Genomic DNA, 22,289 nt, shown 5'->3' with positions numbered 1-22,289 from the left:
GGCTTTCACTGTGTCACAGTTATGCCCTAGAGAAATAATTTTACCAACTAGGCTGAATTTTGCCTTTATTTCACCCCAGCTTTTATATCATTACAGCTTATGCATGGAGGGGAACAAAACGTTTTTATGTCATCTGAGGAATGTGAGCTTGATGGGCTTACTGAGAAATTCTTTTCCTTGCTCCTGCTGGGTGACTGTGATTGGATTGGTCGGGCCTCCTCTGGGTGTGGTTTCCTTTGGGTGGTACACTGGCAGGTTGGTCTGAGGTCAACTTGCTTTTAAACTATGTTCCACTCATACAATATTATGCTGCTAAATCAGAATAATAATGACATTCTTCTAGTTTTTACAGGAAAAAATAACACAGAAGGAAAATAAACCTTTATGGAGTGTTTAGTAAGTTCCAGCAGCCTTGATATGGGTTTCTGTCTTTCTGCTCCATCACCCCACCCTAGAAAAGAGGAAGAAACTGAGGTAGAGTGAGATCAAGTCATTTATCTAGGCTCAACAACCTTACTATATAGTTGTTCACCTTTAATGTTTTAAAGAGTTACCATTGTCTATGCTTGTGATTCAGTAAAATATATATTGAGGGACTTTACATTCAGCCACTCATCAGTTGATCACATGTCTCAGAACTTCTCACTTCCATCATACTAGTGCTCGAACATATTTGAAAACTAGTTGAATAAGATGGCTGTGGGAGCTGAGCCTGGGAAGTTTGGACCTTTTCCTACATGCCTCCTCTACTGATTTGTCTTAGGACAGTTTATTCTTTGCTGGAGGATAGAACATCTTGCCAAGATCTTGCCTCTAGATTGTCTTCTCTTGGTACTTCCTTTCTTGTGGACAGGACTGTATTCAGGAAGTCATATAATGTGTCTGAAGTTGGCTTAGTCAGTAGAGAATCAGAACAAAAGGATACAGGAAGTCTTCACTGATATTTCACCTGGCCCTGGTAGCCTTTCTTCCCACTACGGAACACATCAACCTAAAACACAGAGATGTCTAAGGAATGACTGATCCTGGACTCTGGAGTCTCACTTTTCTTAGCATCTGGGTCTTTTGATCTCAATTGCTAATTTTTTCTTGATTCTTCTAGTAGGCTGTTTTCTGCCCCACTCCTCACCCCCATGGTTTGGTTTTCTGAAATCAGCTGGGTTAATTGATCCACATTGTTTTGCTGGGGGCTCCCAGCTTAGAAAGATGAGTCCCAAGGAACAGCATCCCTTCATTCAAGAAATTCATGAACTAATAGAGAAGGAAGGTAATGCCTATATTAACAAGTGATCTTTCTTAGTCATCTAACTATCTGGCAAACAACTCCAGAATTTCAGTTGCTTAACAACATGGAAATTTCTTGCCCATGTTAGCTCAGTATGAATGGTGAAGGGTTTTCTAAGCCTGCGATCCACCCAGTCATCCATGGACCCAGGCTTCTTCCATGGTGTGGCTCACTGATCTTTTGGGCATTTGCTGCCATCTACATACTCCTTTGCTTTTAGCCAACAGAAAAAGGAAGAAAGATGATGGCATGGGGATCCTGACAGAAACTTATGGGACAGGCCAAGAAGCAATACACATGAATTCACCTCATATTTCTTTGATTAAAGCCCAGTCATATAACCCTACCCAAGCAAGAGAGGCTGGGAAATATGGCTTTTCTATGGACTCAAGAAACACATATCATGGTTTCCTTTCCATTATTTTGAGTAGCAAGTACTCAGATACTAACATCCTTTAAATATTAGCCCAATTGATGGAGCAGTACCATTTTATTGACTGTTGAAAAAAAAGCACTTGGCACACTTCTTAATGGGATTTTGTGACATGAGTGATACTGCTGCCAGGCTATTAGTAACACTGACCTTCAAACTTAGGTGAGTGGGCTGTGACTATATTGCTGCACTGGGGAAATCTGCACCCTACAGAACATGACACTGTGTGGCTTTGCAGGTAGGGGGTGCAGCAAAACATACTAATTCCTAATGGGAAATGCTCCTGAGAGGGATATGGTCATTTAGAAGAATCTTAGTATGTCTAACCTACTTGAAGGCTTATAGACTAATGTCACAGCTTCTTGCCACCAAAACAGTGAAATATATCTAATGATGTGCCCTTTGTTTGTCAGAAGCCATTTAGGCCGGGGGGTCTCTTGCAAATGTGCTAGTGAATTGTTTGTGCAGAGGAGCATGCTGCATCCAATTATCTGTTCTCATTTGTTTTTACTGGCCATTGTCATTTATGAAAAGCTGTGCACAGCTCTTTACCCTGAGGGAAGAGCCAGGAGCCATTTGCTCTTCAGATTAGTCCATGAGTTTATCCACATACCCTGACAGTTTTGTGTTAGTGACAATGAAAAGATTAGCCAATGTTTACTTTTAAAAATTCTTATTCTCAAGAAGACTTCAACTTTTTATGCAGGATTCACAATTTGTATTTAGGAATGATCAGTTCTAAGGATCTGTAACTGATTGGGACCCTGACATCTCATTAAGACATTGCATGTCAGTTGCAATGGTTAGACTGAATTCTCAGTAATATTACCCTGAATTCTAGAGTTGGAACTTGATAATATGTGCCAGTTCCATTTTTATACATATTCTAAATAAGCATTTGAGGCTAAAACATGCATTTAAACGAGTATTACAAATGGCTTTTCAGAACTAACGTGGCAGGTTTTGACATGGTGCCTGCTATTTAAAACTGATAGACAGGCATGGCAAGACGTCTCAGCAGGTAAGGGTATATGCCATCAATTCTGACAAACTAAGTTTGATCTGCCAAGTCCCACATGGTGGAAGGGAAGAACTCCTATAAACTGTCCTCTGACCTCCATGCATTCCCTGTGGCACATGCATGCCCACATACGTATGTGCACAAACACAATAAATAAATGTAATAAAAATTGGCAGATGTACAAAGAATCTAAAGAAGCACTGAAACGCTGGGAGGTGGTGGCACACCTTTAATCCCAGCACTCGGGAGGCAGAGCCAGGCAGATCTTTGTGAGATCGAGGCCAGCCTGGTCTACAGAGCAAGATCCAGGACAGGCACCAAAAACTACACAGAGAAACCCTGTCTTGAAAAACCAAAAAAAAAAAAAAAGCACTGCAGCTTCATTTTGGGAGCAAGCAATGTCCCCAGGAATCTGCTGCTTGCTTCTTGCTGATGAGTGAGAACCTTGGCTCTGGAGTATAAATGTTATGCCATCAAAAGCTTGGGGAAACAACTAGAACAGCACACACAGTTGAATTCACCACATAAGTAACCACAAATAGACTGTGTCCAAGTTCCGGTGGACTTCGAAATATATTGAGAGCCAGGCATCTTAGAAAAGGTGAAGGAAGTCATTATAATTTCTTGAGGATTGGTTTGGCACTGGAATTGAGATTAATGGTGTCCTCTCTGAATAGCATATTAAAAACAAGCACGCGTTGGAAATATAAAGATGACTTTGTTCCAGAAGACTGGAAAGTGTAGTTCAAGGGCAAGGGATTACTCTGGCCTCTTGATAACAAAAATGTGCATAGAATCAGTGCTTTGCTCTCTATCCCCACTTCCTGCTACTAGCTTCTACTTTTCTATAATTTGATATGGTTAGTGTGGAATGGGCTAGTCCCTTGAGCCCAGCCTGGCTGGAAAGGAGAGTATAGGCTTCTAGGCTCACCCCTTCAGGCTCTGCTGTGTTCCTAGTTGCTGCCTTGTACTGGGCAGAGAAATGACTGTGAAGACATCCATGTCCTAATACCTGTAGCCTGTGAGTATATTGTTTTATGTGGCCAAAGGGACTTTACAAATTTGACTCAGTGAGGGATATTTTGATGGGAAGATTGTCCTGGTGAGTCCCATGTCATAACAAAGTTCTTTCTAAATGTAAAAGAAAAGCAGAAAAGAGAGCTGGCCTTCCTAGCAGTGTTTCTTTGAAAACAGGAGTAGGGGGCCATAAGTTAGAGGAGCTGGAAAAGGCAAGGCAGCAGTACCCCCTCCCCTGGCCAGGTGTGTCCAATCTGTAGCTTTGTAGACTATATATGGCTGAAGATAGCTATGAATGCAGCCCAATGCAAAATGATAGACTTAGGACATTATGAGACTTTTATGTTTTATTTATTCAGTCTTGTAATTTGATTGCATTGTTCATGAGCTTGAACTTTATAGATGACAATTGCAGTATCAAAAGGCTAGACATGCTCTGAAGACTTTAAAAAGTAAAGCAGGCCTGTGTGACCATGTTTAGTGTCTTCAGACCTCTGAGAATGGTCAGAGAACAATGAGCCAACCAGCTGAGGCTGAGCCCTTCTGAACTGTGAGAGAAGAAATGAGATTGTTTGAAACCACCACTTTGGGTGTAGCAAAAAGAAAGCAATCCAGTCTGAAGCAAATGCTGGTGCAGTGAGATGGCCGGAAGGGGACTAAGTGCCTGCTGGTCTTCAAGCTGCCACCAAAGAGGCCACAGTTAGCTAACATGACCCCATGAGGTTCATCTGGTTATCCTCAGTGTAAATATTAAGAAACATGGGCTAGGATATAGCTGAGTAGCTTTGCCTGGCAGGTTTTAGGCTGTAGGTTCAGTAGCTCATACTGGAGTAGGGGGGAGAGTTAGGAAATTGAGGCTTGGGGCAAAATGGAGTGACTCACTCAAGGTTTAATTCATGACAGTACACAGTCTTTTTTGAGCTGGCATTTATACAGCCCAGCAGGATGTGACAGACAAAGCAAAAAGAAATCAGAGTCTGGGCTTCCACCACTCTCTCAGTTCATACTGCCCTGCTCTTTAAGAGTGGCCAGCAGAACATATTCTCTCTCACTTAGCAGAGGCCAAGAAATATGATTTGCTCAGGGGAGAATCTGCAATGGCAAGACTTCTGGGTGACAGCTCAGGACAAAGAATATGGTTCCTGTTTTTAGTTTCTCCTCTAATCTTCATTTCCCACATTCTGCAAATGCTGTTCAGCTCATGCCACTGTTGGGCCTTCTTGCCTGTTCCCTCAGGGCAAAGCATGCTCAGGCCAGATGGATTTATTCTGAGCTCTGGAGTACGTGTATTAAAAATATCTCCAGAGGGTGCTGAAAGACTTTACTTCTTTGGATGGTGGAAACCTAAGGTTATGGCTAAGCCCTTTGGCAGTATGTAACAACTGTTTAATATAAGTATATGTTCGTTATTTATCATAAACAGCACACCATTGGGGCAGGCCTTAACAGTATTCTGTAGAAGCCAGGTGAATAAATAGTGGTCTGCTGCATAAAATGAAAGATTCCAGATTTCAGAAAATAATGTTAAGAGAGCTAAAAGGCATAAATATCCAACTTAAAAACATCAGCTTATGAAATTGTATATAGTATGATATTATTTGTGTGAAAGGTAGAAAAAATAGGGAAGGGGAACAAGGTAATATGTGAATCTAGGGCTTCTGGATCATGTGTGATTTTGTTCCTGGTCTTTAAATTTTACTATCTGGTTTTATGTACTGAATTTAAGATAAAGCATAGGAAAACTTCCCAAAGCCCAATATTACTCCATCATATAGATATCGACCATATTTTATCTATTCATTAGTTGAGGTCTGTTAGTTATTTCCATCTTTGTGCTATTAAAAATAAGTTTTTGCCTGGGCTGTGTTGGTGCATGCTTTTAATCCCAGGCAGAGGCAGACTAATCTCTGAGATTGAGTCCTGGTCTACAAAGCAAGTTCCAGGACAGTCTGGGCTGTTAAACAGAGAAACCCTGTCTCAAAAAACAAAACAAAACAAAAAAAAAAAAAAAGAAAGTAAGAAAGAAATGTGAAAAGAATTAAAAGTGAAAATGGTAAGCAAAATTTGTATGTAGTGTGTGATCGTGACTATGTCTATGAATAGACTTTAAGTCTCTTTTCTAAACTTTCTATAGTGGAAACCAAAGTATCCCCTTGTCTGTGCATGAGAACTGTGGGTGGAGTAGGTGGGAATAGTCTAGCATCCTGTTTTGGAGGAGGTGAAAATTGAAGAGACTTGACAGGCTTTCTGTGAGTAAAGATGGAACCTTGGGAAATAGTATGCTGTCTGCTAGACTTGATCCCTTCTTCCTCCCCTTCTCAGACATACTGACTCCTAGTTGATGTCCTTTGCCTGTTCGTGGCCTTACCCAGACACCAGCAATTGCTCTGCTGGGTAGTTAAATAGGAGGCTTTTAACTTTTTTCAGTGGGAAAAAAGCTCTTCAAAGTTAAAACCTTAACCATGCTTTTGTAAGAAGACAAAATTGAATTGCTTATTTATTTGCTCAAAGAGCATTATCTAATCTTTTTCCATAGATTAGAAAGGATTCCAAGACCAGAGCTGAGAAACTGCCCAAACCAGCTAATCTACTGGCCTTGCTGATTCCAGAATGTTCTACTTGGGGCCCGCCTGAGTGCCTCCCTTGCTAGCAAGCCCACTTATCTCCATTTTAAACATTCGGATCTGCCTGACCTGGGGAGGTGGGTGGGAGTGGTGAAAAGCACGGAGCCAGCATGATTTTACTTCTGTTCAAAGGGCAGCCAGAAGTGTCAGTGTGGGGGACTCCTACCAGGGTTGGGTGAAACACAGCACAGAAACCAGCTTTAGAACAAAAATGCCCTTTCTTTTTTGTTTTGCCTTTTTTTTATTGTTAGTTTGTTTAATACTTTTTTATTTTCTGAGATTATAACATAATTACATCATTTCCCTATTCCCTTTCCTCTCTCTAAACTCCTCATTTGCCCTTTTCCCTTTACTCTCTTTCAGATTCAGGGCCTCTTTTTCTTTAATTGTTGTTATTGTTTGTTGTTGTTGTTGTTGGTGGTGGTGGTGGTGGTGGTGGTGGTGGTGTGTGTGAGTGTATTCATTCCTAAAAATAAAAATACAACCTGTTCGGTATATATATATATATATATGTTTTCAGGGCTGACCATTTAGTATTGGATAACCAGTTGGTGTGTTCTTGGTTCATTTTTCAGGCCGTGTCTTATTGTAGCTCAGCCTGGCCTCAAATTCATGATCTTCCTGCCTCAGTCTCCCCAGTGCTAGAATTATAGGCATGTGCCACCATGCTTTACTTTGGTCTCCCCTTTATTGATTCATTCAGAATCAATCAAGTAAGTGAATTTTATTGGATAACGTGTTTCATAGAAAAAATGTAGGAAATGGGTCAGGGTTGTAAGAAAATAAAATGCACTTTTATATACATCATTTTTTTTTTTTTTTTTTTTTTTTGGTTTTTCGAGACAGGGTTTCTCTTGTGTAGCTTTGCGCCTCTCCTGGAACTCACTTGGTAGACCAGGCTGGCCTCGAACTCACAGAGATCCGCCTGGCTCTGCCTCCCGAGTGCTGGGATTAAAGGCGTGCGCCACCACCGCCCGGCTATACATCATTTTTTTTATATATTGTGTACTCAGCATCTGGTCTAGTAAAAGTAAATATCATGAAAATTAGTAACATTTTCAAAATAGAAATGGTCCCCTTAGAGATAAAGTAATCACAGTATTAGAAATCTTATCTCCTTGATAGTATAAAAAACCCAGCTTTTGTAGTAAAAAATTAAGTATAAACAAACAAAGTAAAAGACAAATAGAACTAGGCATAAATAAACTCATGATTGTCTTCATGGATATACTTCACTGGACAGTACTGAAACATAGGAGGGTCTTGGAGAAACTGAGACATTTGGGCCTTTTGTTTGTTGGTTTTGTTTTCCAAGAAAGGGTTCATTTGGGTCTTTTTTTTTTAACCTTTTATTGAATGTCTTCAGATTTGGTGGTTTGAATTTTGTTCTTTGTAATTTTTGTGTCTCCTTTCCCTTGCTGATAAGCCACACTGTTTTCTCTCTGTTTCTGATTCTACTTTTTTCTTCCCTGCTGCTATATGGTATGTAAGTATGGGGAAGATGAAAGACTTTAGGGCCTTGGGGGAGGTTGGAAGGAAGGGTCTCCAGTCCAGAAGAAGTGAAAAGGATGCAAACAAGTCAACTTCTGCCTTATCTTTTTCACAAAGTCTTTGACATATTTCTAACTTTTTGTTTAGTTCCATTAAATCTGTCCTTTTCTCTGGATTCGGCTGAGTCCGGATGTTATTTAAAGGTTTAGCCTTTCCACATACTGAGCAATTTCCACTTTTCTTTTAACTGCATAAAGTTCTTTCAAGCCATCTGCTAGCATTAGCAGTTTTGTTTTTTTCCATCTTTATATTTTGATAAAATAACACAATCACAACATATTTTTAAATGAAATGTTGGCCAAGTTGCTGTGCGTTCTCTTGGCTCCTCCTGGTTCACACTGCCTTGTACCGAGAAGAGTTTCTGTGCTCCTTTCTACCCACAATAGCTTGAAAACAATATAGGAAGATGCAAAAAAAAAATGCACACATGGTACCAGGCGCACCCGAAGATACCTGAATTCTCCAAATCGAGCTTTTCCCATGAGAAGGCATGCATCTTGGGTTCATTGGGAAAAAGAAGGAATCTGATCGTGAAGGGTGGTATAGGGTTTGGAATAATTTAGATTAAAAGGACTCATTTTCTGAGATTGGAGACATGGATATTATTTGTAGCTCAGACTCAGTGAAGATAGGAAGGACTGTCCCAGGAGAAAACAAATGTGCCTTGGGCTGCCTGCTGGTTTCAAAGGCCACCTTCCTTTACAAGATCTCTGTTGGGCTCTGATTGAGTGAGGAGACTAAACAGTTAACCTCATGCCTGTGGAAGATGTACAGAAATGCAGTAAATATGGCTCGGAGTCCTGTTTCATGCCCACTGGGCCCAATGAGGCAAAAACGGAAGTTGCTTCCAAGGTGGAAAGGGTTTGGGAGTTGGACAAATTCTTGCTAATGATTTATGAGGGGGGAAGCTGACCTTTCAGGGCACTAAAGGAGAGTAGCTTTAATCATAGGCTTAGGAAAGAGTGAGGGAAAGGTGGTAGACTGAAATGAGAATGATTTTTTGCAGGGGTGGGTGGTGGGTAGACAGAGTCTACCTGAAACAGAAGTTGTGTTTGTATAGAGATTGAAGTAAAAAGAGCTAGATGCTTTGTATGGGTTTGTTTTAGGTAGGACTATAACAGCAGCCGAGGGTCCTGGAAGACTCAATGCTGTGTCCTTTTGTTTGTGTGTATTGTTGGGGATGGAACTCAGGTTCTTTTTTCTTTATTATGAAAATTTTTTTATTCATTTTACCAACCACAGATCTCTTCCCTCCTCCCACCCCCCTGAAACTCAGGTTCTTACACATATTGGACAAGCACCCTATTGCTAATTTATCTGAGCCCAGTGTTTTGCATTTTTGTACAGAGCCACTGCATTTGAGGGAGAATCTGTGTCTTTTTGCCAAGTGAGGGTTGATAGCTGGCAAGACAAGGGATCATAATACCTTGCTGTTGGTGCTGGGTGTTTTCCAATCAAATCTAAGGTCTATCGTGGGTGGCTTTCAATCTCACCCTGACAAGTCAGGAAACATGCTTTTTAGCCAACAACAGCCAAAAGAACTCCACTTTTTCAAATCCTAGACAGTGCCCAGCAGCAATATCCTCATCAGACCTGTGATCAAACAGATTCTGAAGCTGTACAACTCATGTGACATGATATATTTATTCCTCATGTAGTGTTATCCACAAACACCTTTTTGGCAGAAAAACATCATTTTGATATTTGTACAGTAAAGACATGATGAAGTAGCTTAGGCATCTTTGGAATGTGGTTACTGGTTTTTCTCGAGGCCAGTGGTCTGGGAAAATGTGGTAGGTACTGTGGCTTCTAAGACCACCTTCAAGAACTTCATCACTTTTCTGTGGTTGTAAAGGCCTTGCTGTTGACATTAACTGAACTCCAAAGGTGTAACTCTTCCTTGGCTTGCATTGAGGCACTCGTACTGTGTGTGATTATAACAGTTCATGTTTGACATAGAAAGGAAGTGGAATCAGGAAACATGCCAAAATGAAATTCATCAAAATGGCAAAAGTACCACTCAGTTTCCTCCTGGAGCAGAGAATGGAATTGTTATTAGAACAACTTGATTTTCTTTATTAAAAAATAGAAAGGTAGTATCTTATAATTTTTCCAACAATTCTGGAGTCTAAAGTAAGTGGATTAGGCTCAGCCACGGTATAAAGATGTTTCCCACTTGCATATATTGATTAAATCATATCACATATGTAAATAAACTTCAGATTTACCTGTCTTTGTGTATGGTCTCTAGGCTTAAATATGATTATTTACTATGCTGGGATGGCAGTGATATACTCAGGACTCAATTTGCCGTAAGGTAGAACTATTTTTGCTGTGATCTGTTCCCATCTTTCACAACATCCTGCCACTGCTGACTTAACATGGAAGTATACCATCCCACTTTTCCCCCTGGAAGTGAATCCTGTTTCAGTGTGTTGTGGGATGGAACAGGGAAATGTAAAATAGGTTGGACTCTTGCTGTGCTTCTTCTTCCTCCTCCTCCTCTTTAATGTACCATGTTTGGGAGGCTTTCCACAGACTATTTTATCTTTTATATATTTCCAGCTTTGTATTGATCATAGCTTCTTGAAATCATATGTTTAAAATGAAGATTAAATGCAGTTTGGAGTCAGTGTTGTTCTGATGTTTTATCAATTTTTCAACCATCCTAGAAGAGATAGCTTTGTTGTCCAACCAGTTTTGGGAAAATCTCACGGGGATTGGCTACAGTTTTGATATCTTCAGTTTTCTGCAGCCAGGGACTTGAACAGAAGAAGTGGGAGGACTGAGCTTGTGAAATTTAGATTGTCAGATTCCCATGCATGCCAGTCAGTGTGCATTTATAGAGACAACCAAAGAGATAGCTGCCCAGACTCAGACAATTATAGGTGTGTCCTGTTTTATACAACAGCTGCTGCACTCAAACTGGCTTGTCAATCAACATGATCATGAAAGTGGGGGAGGGAAGAGGCTCCGATTAAAGAAATCCATGGTACACCCTTTACTTTCTCTAACTCCTGGTAAGCCCAGGGCCCCTTAATCAGATTTCCTTCAAGAAAAGATGTTTGTAGGCATTGTGCTTTGGTGGTGTTTCTCTAGAAAAAGAAAAAAGGACCCTTTGAAATCTTTGATCCCTACTGTACAAGGAATGCAGGAAGTATTCAGAAGGCATCTCACTACATTGTTAGGTTTCCTGGCTTTTTACTTTTGTGCAGTGGTTGATGTTTGATTCATTAATGGGCAGGGTAACAATATTTCAAGTACCTTGTACATAGACCTAAAGCAGTGTTCACGTGTATTGCATGGAACTGAAAGTTTTGAGGGAGGACATTTCTCATGGAGTGAGAACAGAGCCTGGTTCTCTCCTATTCTGGAAGAGTTACATTCCATTGCCATGGCCTCATTAATCACGCTGTGTGGAAGAAGACGCTTGTCTTACTTGTTTGGTTGGTCATCGTCAATATCTGTTTTCACTGGTGTTTAAAGTGTGCTTTGCAACAGTATGCTTTTAATGGTGTATGTACTTACATCATTATTGATTGTTACTTAAGTGAACCTGATAAATTAATTTTCAACCAAGTAGTTGGGGCAAAAGCTGTCATTTAGATAATACAAATTATATTTCTGTATGAAAAATTTAGATCAGCAAAGTTATTCAAATCTGACCTGACTTTGAAATTTGTTTTCCCGATTTGTTTTTCAGGATAACAAAGCCACTAACCTTTGCCGATTGTGTTGGGGATGAACTTCCTTTAGGATGGGAAACTGTATATGATAAACAAATTGGAATTTATTATATGGACCACATAAATAGTAAGTAGAGTGCCACATTTTCATTGTTATATGTGAGGTTTTTTGTTTGTTTTGTTTTGTTTTGTTTTGTTTTTCAAGTTTTCACATATAATCTCAAATATGCTTAAACCCTTGTTTTGTAAAGCAAAAATGATCATGGTGCCCAATGAAATATTGAGCTTTTATAGTATGGTATACTAAGTTTTCTCTAGCCGAATTCTGAGTACACAAAGCAGGCATATAGTTGTGCCTTACTTCAGTTTTACTATGTATGATAAGGAATAAATTCCCCAGGCATCCAGGAAACTTCTCATGTTGATTTCAAAGTAGAACTTAAAAGTTCTTAGAAGGTGGCATGATTGTCCTCCCCTGATAGACAATGTGTGGAGACATTTTTTTATAGCTAGGCCTGGGAGAAATGCTGGTGGTAATTTGTGGGTAGAGACTAGGGATGTTTCTCAACTTGCTATAGTAATCAGGATGGCTCCACCATAGAGAATGAACATGCTCCAAATGTGAGTAGAGCTGAGGTGTAGAAACTCAAATTCAGAGGCTGTACCTCATTCAAGATCTGTTCTCTACCTAGGCTTTGGTGGTCTGCCTCTTTATGAGCCTTCTTTGACCAGATCTCAATTAAGGTTCCATTTTGACTCTCTTTGCATTTTCATTCTAGCTTCTCTTAATACTTTTGTCGTTTTGCCACTGGAGCCATGAAACATGGCTTTCCCTTGGCTTGCTTTGTATGATTCCGTTCATTATGTATGGGTCTGAAGATCCATGTTATTCTTTATCTTAGTAACTTTGAAGTTCTTTCCCATGCTGGACTTGTGGGGCTGACTCCAAAGTTTTTAGTTGCCTAGGTCTGAATCTTTGTGTCTTAGATCTTGGAGCAGTGGAGCTTCCCATATGGGACACTGAACCTGGAGCAGTGCAGCTGTCCCAAAGTCTAGTGAGTGATGATTGGAAAAGGGGAATAAGTAGTGTCCTGGCCCTGTTGCCCTTCTAGGCAGGGATCTAAGTGTCATGAAGCTTTAAGTTGGATCTATCATATACTGGAAAAGTCAGAAGAGAAGCTGAGAGACAGAAGCTGAAGGTAGCCCTTCCATTGGCCCTTAGCATGTCCAGCATCTCATGACTGTGTATGTTCAGGGGAAGGTGGCCATCTAGGGTTGTCTTCCCAACTAAGGTCTCCAGGGGAACCTTTGAATCCATAGTACCAACTTGCTTTCAAGGTTCCCTGGACCATGGGTCTTAGCACTGTGGCTGTATCACTAGGTTTTGTCCTTCTCAGGGCCAGGTGGTGTGGATGCTTATGCTTAACAGATGGCAAAGGCAATGGGTCTGTATGGCTTTCCTGGGAAGCCTGCCTGCTACTGTGGGCCCAGGACCCTTTCTTACCAGTCTTCTCTCATAAACTTAACAGTCTCCTCTGGTGTCCCCTTGTTTGCCATTGCTGTTGCTTTCTTACTAACTGTGACACAACAAACATTTCTAGGGTTCCTCTATACTTCCTATTGTGTTCTAGCTCTCGGAACACAGGAGAGTGAGACAAGTTCTTAACTCTTAAGGGTTTCATACTCTCAAAAGTGGACATGAACCTTAAGAGCAAATAGAGACAAAGGACTTTCTTATAGCCATCATAAAAGGATGGCCCACCACCTAGGAGACAGTAGGTGAGGACAACAGTTGTAGTGTCACACCACCTCTTTCCTGAAGACCTTCAGAGAATCCAATTTTAAAACTCTTTAAAGGGAAAATCTGAGGAATCAATATTAAAATGGGAACTGAACAGGTTGATGGTGAAGTAAGGGACAAAAAGATCCTAGACTGGCAGCCTATAATGTTCCCAAGACCCTCTGGGGCACTGGAATAGTGTGAATAATGCTGTTCACCTGGCTGGTTGCAGTGGGTCTTACAGCTGAATAAACATCAGTAACATCTGGGCAGTTATTAAAATGCCCTGCCCATGTCTCACATTAGGCCAACTGTATCTGGAACTCTGGTGCTGGGGCAAGACTCTGACTTCTTGTGTTTTACATTTTTATTTCCCTATTTGAAATAGAGAAGGCTTAGAGAGTTTTCTAAGAGTCTGGGGTGACTGAATAGGGTCGAATAGGTGGGGAGAGTATTTCCAAGGAGGACTTGTTTGGAACAATTACACTCACATTCTCTCTGTCTCTGTCTCTGTCTCTCTCTGTGTCTCTGTCTCTGTCTCTCCCCCCCCCCCCCGTATGTGACAGACAACATGTAATTTACTTTCTAGCCCTGTGAGATCATAAAGGAAAACACTTTAAAGTAAACAATCCAATAGCATTTGATATATTTGTGTAGCCACCTCTATCTAGTTGCAAAACACTCTCATTTAACCCAAAGGGAAACCTACCTCCTTAAGCAGTCACCCTGCATAGCCTTCCCATCTCTGTCTTCCCCCACTGATCTACTTCTTGTCCCTGCAGTTTTGCCTATTCTGGACATTTCATATTAATGGGCCCAAACATTATGGAGCCCTATTGGGTCTGGCTTCCTTCATTTAGCATTGTGCTTTTTGGACTCCTCCATGTTGGGAGCTCTCCATGCTATTCCAGCATACCTTCATGACTCCTAGCATGTTGTGGGAGGGGGAACTCAGAATGAGAGTTCTTTAAGGATAGGAGTTAAGTTGATTCCCAGTGTGACTAAGCTGGTGAAGCTACTTGATGTTACTTATGGTAAAAAGGAAAGCCTAGGATGAAGCAATGTGTGCTATGTATTGTCTGACTTGGTCTTGCTTTGGATAGTGAAAAGCCATTGTGTGAGAATGAGTTGTGCTTTGGAGACTAGCTTAGAGTTACTTTAGGTCTGTGTAGGAGTTGAAGTCAGGAAGCAGATGAGAATCACAGGCTGGAACTCAAGAGAAAGATTGGAACTGGAGATATGCCTGGGCCCTTCCCAGGCCTGCAGAATGAGAAGGCAGAAGTGAAAAATGTCACAATTCTGACTGTCAAGAGATAAAGAGGTCAAGATAGAATGAGAAGAGGAGAGGAGCAAGCTGAGTTAAGGACAGTAGTGTTGTGTATATTATCCCATGTTAAAGAGGTCTAGAAGAATAATTCTATAAATCCCCTCTAGCTATATAGTTCTAAGCTCATTTAGGTTAGTCTTCTCCAATGTTTATTTTCTTGTATTGCCTTCCCTTTTATCTCTAGCATTTTCTTCTTGTCTGAGCTATGGATACCACAGTAGAAGGTGGGCCACTCTTCAGAAAGGTTCATGATGTAGAACCTTACATATTGTGTATCTTGGTAATTAATTAATTGACTGGTCACATAAACACTTGTCAGTCAACTTGCAGACATCGCCCTGAGCTCATTTGTGATTTCCCTTTTCATTTCAGAGCTTACCCAGATTGAAGATCCAAGGGAGCAGTGGAGGCGAGAGCAGGAACGGATGCTGAAGGAGTATTTAGTGGTAGCCCAGGAGGCTCTCAATGCCAAGAAAGAAATCTACCAGATCAAGCAACAGAGATTTGAGCTAGCTCAGGAAGAATATCAACAGCTGCACAAACTGTGCGAGGATGATGGCCGCTCATATACTAGCTGTGAGTTGACTTGTCTCCTTCAATGAATGTGTTTCATAAAAGCCACTGTCTTGACTGAGTTCTCCGAAACATGGTCAGTTTTATTTGGGCAAGATAACTTTGTAAAGTCTCAGTAACCTACTAATTAGGAAATCCATATTTATTAAGTTGTCTGTGTTGTACCCAGATTCTGGAGTATGGTGACTAACAAAGATCAGGCGTGAATGGTGTAAAGTAAACACCCATACAGTTTCAGGCAGCGATGTGAAACAATTTCCTATTTCATGATTGTCAAGTTTCACTTGGAGAGTTCCACTTAGATATGGCTGCAGTTAACACTGCTTGTCTGAAATAATCTCTTGAAAAGCCACAGAGTGGCTTCGTAAGTACTGAATGGGGAGATCCAGGAGTTTGCAGATACGTCAATCTCCTGTCTGTGTAAAGGCTGTTCCTGGGCTTTAGACTTCATCAGGCTGTAGACTTGTTGGGCAGAACACTGAAGGAGGAAAATTCCAGTCTAATCCAGGTCTCTCTGATCCTCAAATAAGAGGCTGTTCTCCTCTAGTCTCAAGAGACCTTGCTTAGTTTAGAGACTGCCAGAGGTGGGCTTTCATTTTACTAACACTTAGCATGCACCTAAGTGTGGAAGGAGCCAGGTTCAGTTTCAGAAGCCAGAGCCTTTGTAACATGATCAGTCACTATTTGAACATGCTTGACCCTTCCCAAAAGAATTGCCTATACAGATATACTTACTACCATTGTTCTGGGTGCCAGTGATCTTGGAGAGAACATATAAACTTGGTTTTGTTTTTATCAATAAAATCTAGTTGAGACATGGGGGTGGGGAACCAACTACTGACAATGCTTTATTACCAGGTATTTGATGCTGCTAACAGAGCTTTGACCAATAAAGATAGAATCCTAGCTTTTTTTCTATGTTGTAAATCAGAATGGAATTAAGGAAAGGGCTGTATGTCTTGTGCTCTTTTTTATTGCGACTACTGCTGAAGGTGAAAAGCTTAAAAGCTATGGACATTGGGAAGGGTTTGCTTCTGAAGCAGGAATTTAAGATATTTCTATTGCTATGTTTCTTGAGAGAATAGAGGCAGCTCAGGTATAATGATGTGTTGCTTCCAAGTCATCTTATCTCTTGGTCATAAGATACTGGCTCATCCTAGTTTATTTTTTAAACTTTCCAGCAGAAAGTGATAGGTCAACTCAGCACAAAGCTATGGAAGCTTTCTTTTTTCCACACTTTTCTTTTAAGGCTGTGCTCTAATTTTGGTAGCAGGGCAATGCTGGCTTCATAGAATGCATTGACAAGTATATTCCCTCTCCTCCCTGAAAGAGTTCATGAGGATTTGGTATGTAAGCTGCCTTAACTGTGATATCATTCACCAAAAAAGTCCTCGGGTATAAAGTTCTTTGTGGAAATTTCTCAGTTAGATAACAGACTATTTAATTTGTGCTTCTTTTTGAGTAATCTTTTGTATTTGTGTGTTTCTAAGAGTTTATCTACTGCATCTAGTCCCAAAGTCAGCAGTCTTTTCTATGAAGAATCACCAGTGAATATGTTACACTTTGTTGACCATTCCATCTCAGAGCTATCTACTCAACCCTGTTATTATTGTATAAAAGCAGCAAGAGACAATACGTAAATGTGTGAATCTAGCTATGTTCCATTAAACGTATAAATACAGGTAGACAGTTGTATTCAGCCCATGGAAAGATTGTTGGATTGTGATCTGAGCTGTAATGTTTGTAGGCTGTGAGGTGGTGGTCTCTTCCTTCATGCATAATATTAATAATTTATGTTATTATTTCCTTCTTTTTTGGGTTTGTGCATGTGTATGTGTGCAAGTGCACATGCACATGGGAGCCAGAGGTCAATTGTCTTGCTCCATTGCTCTCCCCATTATTTTTTTGAGACAGGGTCTCTCACTGAACCTAGGGCTCCTTGATCAGGCTAGTCTACCATGAGGGTCCCAGAAACCCAATTCAAGTCCTTGAGCTTGGCAGCAAGTGCCATTACCCACTAATCCATCTTGCTACCCCTTTCTTTTTCTAGTTTTCTTAAAGCTGAACTGTAGGTTAGTGATTTTAAACTTTCTTACTTTTTACATACATTTTAAAAATATAAATTCTTCTCCCTCAAAATTTAGTGTACTTCAAAATAATTTCTAAATTCTTTTATGAGTTAATTTTGACCCATTTGTTCTTTAGAAGTAAGTTGCTGGGACTTTAAAAAGATGTTCAGTTGCTGCTGACTTATTGCTATTGATCTATTGCTATTCTACTTTGCTATTTATTGCTACTGATCTACTACTCCCAGAAACTATACTAGGTAAGATTTCCTGAGTGCTGGGATTACAGGCATGAGCACAAAAAAAAACAGCTGAGCAGTAGTGACGCACGCCTGTAATTCCAGCACTCGGGAGGCAGAGGTAGCGCTGCTTTTTTTTTTTTTTTTTTTTTTTTTTGGCTTTGGAGCCTGTCCTGGACTAGCTCTGTAGACCAGGCTGGCCTCAAACTCACGGAGATCCACCTGCCTCTGCCTCCCCCAGTGCTGGGATTACAGGTGTGCACCACTACTGCCCGGCATCTCAATTTTTGGTTATTTTGAGACAGGGTTTGTCTGTGTAGCTTTACGCCTGTGTAGCTTTGGAGCCTTTCCTGGATCTCCCTCTGTAGACCAGGCTGGCATCTCAAGGCTTTTTGTTCGAGGCCAGCCTGGTCTACAGAGCTAGTCCAGGAAAGGCTCCAAAGCTAGAGAGAAACCCTGTCTCGAAAAACAAAACAAAACAAAAAGCAGCATGAGTGTGAATCATAAAAACAAACAAACAAAAACAATAAAACCCTGCCAATATTTGCCTCTTCTTTAGCCACAAAAATGCTAATTCTATATGGATTAACCTTGTTTCTGCCAAGTAACTTTCTTGATGGTTAAAAATTGCTACATATGGGACATGAGACCCAGTTATAAGCCAATGCTTCAGCTTGGTATGACCTTGAGGTTCTAAATCTGTGACCTTCTGATACTATGATAGCCATACATGTTGGGCCATAAAAATTATCTCAAAAGACCGAAATCTTACCTAGTATAGTTTTTTTTTTTTTTTAACCAGAAACCCTTATGTACTTTATCTTACATGTTTTGGTGAGGTCCCCAAGATAGAATCTCAATTCAGAATTTAGAAGAAGGGAATAGATGGGATGGAGAGATGGCTTAGCAGTTAAGAACACTTGTTCTTGCAGAGGACCTGGGTTTGTTTCCCAGCATCCACATAATGGCTCACAATTCCAGTTCTAGGGGATCTCCATGCCCTATTTTAACTTCTGTGAACACAAGGCACACATGATACACAGACACACATGTGAGCAGAGAAAAATACTTGTTCACAGAAAATAAAATCAATAAATCTAAAAACAAATTTTGTTTTAAAAAGAAAGAGAAGGAATACATGTCAGAAAAACTGGAATGAAGCAAGGTGTTGCTGCCCACACCTTTGATCCCGGCAGGCGGATTTCTTCTGGTTTAAGGCCAGCTTGGTTTACAAGGTGAGTTCCAGGACAGCTAGGCTGCTAGGGCTGTTACACAGAGAAACCCTGTCTCAAAAAATTAAAAAAAAAATTTAAAAAAGGAAAAAGAAAAACTTAAACTTTCTTGCCAGTGAATGGCAAAGTAAAATTGAGTCAAGGCAAAGTAAGGGCCATTACCTGAAAACTACCAGTTTAGTTAGGTCTGAGCATGGGGTCTCAACAGTGTATGACTTTGAAAATACAAATATCCTTAGAGTACTCACTTTGGGGAGGAGTGAGTGTGTGGGACAGGACACCAGTGTAGTGCTGAGCCTATGGAGCAAGGTTATTCACCACTTAAGGTCCCATGGAGCTGAGACACTGACAAGATTATATTTTATATTTCCATGGACTTTTCATTCCCTTGATGTTTGGGCAAATAAGGAATTACATTCAATTACATTCCTTCCCCCAGTTAGAAAGACTCAAGATACTGCCTTTGAAAGGACCTCTGTGTCTTCAGTAGAGGTAGCTGATGACTCGGTGGCGTAGTAATGTGAGGACATGTTCAACAGGTTCCATCACCTGGCTTGCCAGAAGTAACCTTCTAGACTCAGTGTCTTCTCCAGGAGTAGGCTATCTTGAAGGCCAGAGTTAGGCCTGCCTGTTTTCAGGAAAGGGCTGAAGATGCCAGTGGAGCTTCCTGGGGCCTATCAGCTCACCAGGGAAAAAGTCAGCTATGAATGGAATCTAGGAGTTAATCCAAGTGGTTTATCAAGTGGCTGCTGTCCCTAGGGTTTCCACCAGGCCTTTTCAGTGTTCTGTTTAACCTGAGCTACTGATTACAATGAGGAAAACCCTGCTAGTCATGACTCAACTGAATTCTTTCTAGCCAAAGGGTAAAGTTCAGTATAGTGATCCTGTTGGCTTAAATGCCTGTGATCTAACAGATGGTTTATATGGCCACACCAGAGGGCCTGCGACCATGTTAGGAGCTGCTTCTGGCTGGATTCATAGCACACCTGGCTCCAATCAGCCGCATGGGATATCTCTAGATGCCAGCTAGTCAATTCAAGCCAGGAGGTAGCTAGCTCCTTGCTATGGTACTGGGAAATGAGAGCTGTCTATCTAGATTTGCTTTCTATTGATTATTTCCTCCATTAATAATACCTTGAAGCAAAAGGAAGACAGAATTCAATAAGCTAATATTTTGTACATGTTAGTATAATTGCCATCGATAATCACATGCTATGATCTTCTTTGTTCTCTAAAGAAATTGAATATAAGGCTGGGGAGATAGTTTGGTCATTAAAGTGCTTGTCTTGTAAACAGGAGGACCTGAGTTCAATCTGCAGAACCCGTGAAAACAAGCTAGGTATAGGTGGCACATCCTAGTACTGAGGGAGGTAGAGACAGGTGGATTCCCCCAGGGGTCACTGATCAGCCAGCCTAGCCTACTTGGCAGTTCCAAGCCAGTTAGAGAGCCTGTCTCAAAAAAAAGGGGGGGGGTACCTAAGAAACAAAATCTGAAGCTCTCTTTGATCTCCACATGCATGCACACCAATATACACTTGTGCTCTGGCACACATATGAACATGCACATGTATACACAGGCACATACCCCCACGCCAAGAGATGAGTAGTGGGGTGGGGGGAGAGTGGGAAACAATGTCAGTTGGACTAAATTATTTTTTAAGGTTATGGACCCAGAGATCATAGAACTTAGATTGGAACCCAGATATATTTGTGACCTTCAATTCTCTGTACTCTTTCTTAGACAAGAAAAAGGCATCTCAAAATTGCTGGTTGCAGTTTTGAAACACACTCAGACCTACTTCATTTTCAAGTTATCTGAACACAGTGACTGACTATAAATTAATAAGGTGTCTAGAAATTTATGCAAAATACGTGGGACAACTACAAGGGAGAGTACTTTCTATTTCTTGACTTTTTGGGGGGTGGGAGGTTTTGAGACAAGATTTCTCTATGTAGCTTTGGAGCCTGTCCTGGAACTTGCTCTGTAGACCAAGTTGGCCCTGAACTCACAGAGATCCACCTGCTTCTGCTTCCCAAGTGCTAGGATTAAAGGAGTGCGCTGCTGCTGCCACCACCACCACCGCCACAGCCACGGCCACTGCCACCACCCGGCCGATTTCTTGACTTTCTTGTGGTCCACATAGGATCAGTAAACCCTCCGTTCATTCTTGCACAGTTACTTAGTTCCTAGTGTGGGTATGAACTAAATTCTGGGCACACAATTATCCTTAGTGGCTGATTGTCAGGAAAATGAAGCAACAGTGATAAACATAGAAACAAACTAGAATAGCCATTTCTAATGCTGGAACAGAAGGATGTAGAGAGGATTGGAGGAGCGGAAGTGAATTTTGCCCACACCCTTCACATATTTACCCCTGAGTTATAGAATCACCAGAATGAAACTCCATTTACTGGGGGAAAACTTTGGTGTCAGTGTTGAGCCATCTGGTATCTAAGAATATCTGAACTGTGACATTTTTTATTCCTGACTAAAACAAATTCAGATTCTCTGCTGTATTAGGGGAAACATGTCTCCAGGAACAGAGATTGCAACCATCCTTCATGTCTATGAGCACCTGAGCTTACTGCCTGTTATACAGTCCTATTTTACGCTTTGTAGACCACCTGAGATGAAACAGTTCTACAGTGGACACACCACTACTTTTTCCTACAGCTCCATTTTGCAGAATTCTCTCCTACATCTTTCATTGCAACATGTTCCTCTGTTTGCCTTCCTTTTACTGATTAATGCATTCTTTATCTCAGCATTTTTTTTCTGTAGTTACTCCCTCATTCTTGTGAAACTCTAGCCTCTGCATGAATTCAGATGAACTATGTGACCATTCGCAGAAGCCTTTCGAAAAAAATTCTTGCCTGTGGTAGAATTGTAGTCTGAGCCACAGGTCTGCAAAATATGTTAGGCCTGCAGGCTGAATTCTATCCATGCAGGTGTTTGCAAAAGCATTTTCTTGGAACTGAGCCATGGCATTCACTCACTTACTGTCTATGGCAATTACAACAGCAGAATCAAGTATTTGAGACAGACTGTATGGCCCAGAGAACCAAACAAATATAATTAATATGTATCTCTTTATGACAAAAATTTCTCACCCTCAGTCTACACCAGGAGTTGTCAACCATGGGGAAAAGTCTCCTGGAGGGCCTTTAGCAACTGCTACTACTGTTAATTAGCTGTGGATGGAGTTGGACATTTTTATTATTTGTTCCTTTAAAGTCTCTCAGGTAATTCCTGAGTTGAGGTCTGGTGGCCTAGATTGACTGTGACTTGTCCCATCTAGCAGCAGGAATGTGACTTTATTATCATGGTTCCAAGAATGAGCTGAGCTGCTGGAAGTGTCTCTGGGTGCCTGGGAAGGAGGCGGCCTTATCTCCGGTGAGAACATGCTGACTCATCCTGGATTCTTTGGTCAGGTGGTGGCAAAGCTTGACCTTAT

The 22,289-nt window shown here is 41.0% G+C and overlaps 1 protein-coding gene across 2 annotated transcripts in view; it reads left to right on the top strand.

Moving 5' to 3' along the window:
• The window catches only part of Wwc3 (WWC family member 3), a 106,050-nt gene that overhangs the window by 29,774 nt on the left and 53,987 nt on the right, over positions 1 to 22,289 (top strand). For both annotated transcript variants that reach the window (XM_006994312.3, XM_015987793.3), the window contains exons 2-3: positions 11,635 to 11,744; positions 15,097 to 15,300. In XM_006994312.3, the coding sequence (XP_006994374.2) occupies positions 11,635 to 11,744; positions 15,097 to 15,300 (314 nt within the window). The remainder of the gene's footprint in view (positions 1 to 11,634; positions 11,745 to 15,096; positions 15,301 to 22,289) is intronic.

Source organism: Peromyscus maniculatus, chromosome X (assembly GCF_049852395.1).
Source record: "Peromyscus maniculatus bairdii isolate BWxNUB_F1_BW_parent chromosome X, HU_Pman_BW_mat_3.1, whole genome shotgun sequence".
NCBI lineage: Eukaryota > Metazoa > Chordata > Mammalia > Rodentia > Cricetidae > Peromyscus > Peromyscus maniculatus.
Note: the sequence above shows the minus strand (reverse complement) of the source record. Positions and strands in the feature narration are given on the sequence as shown.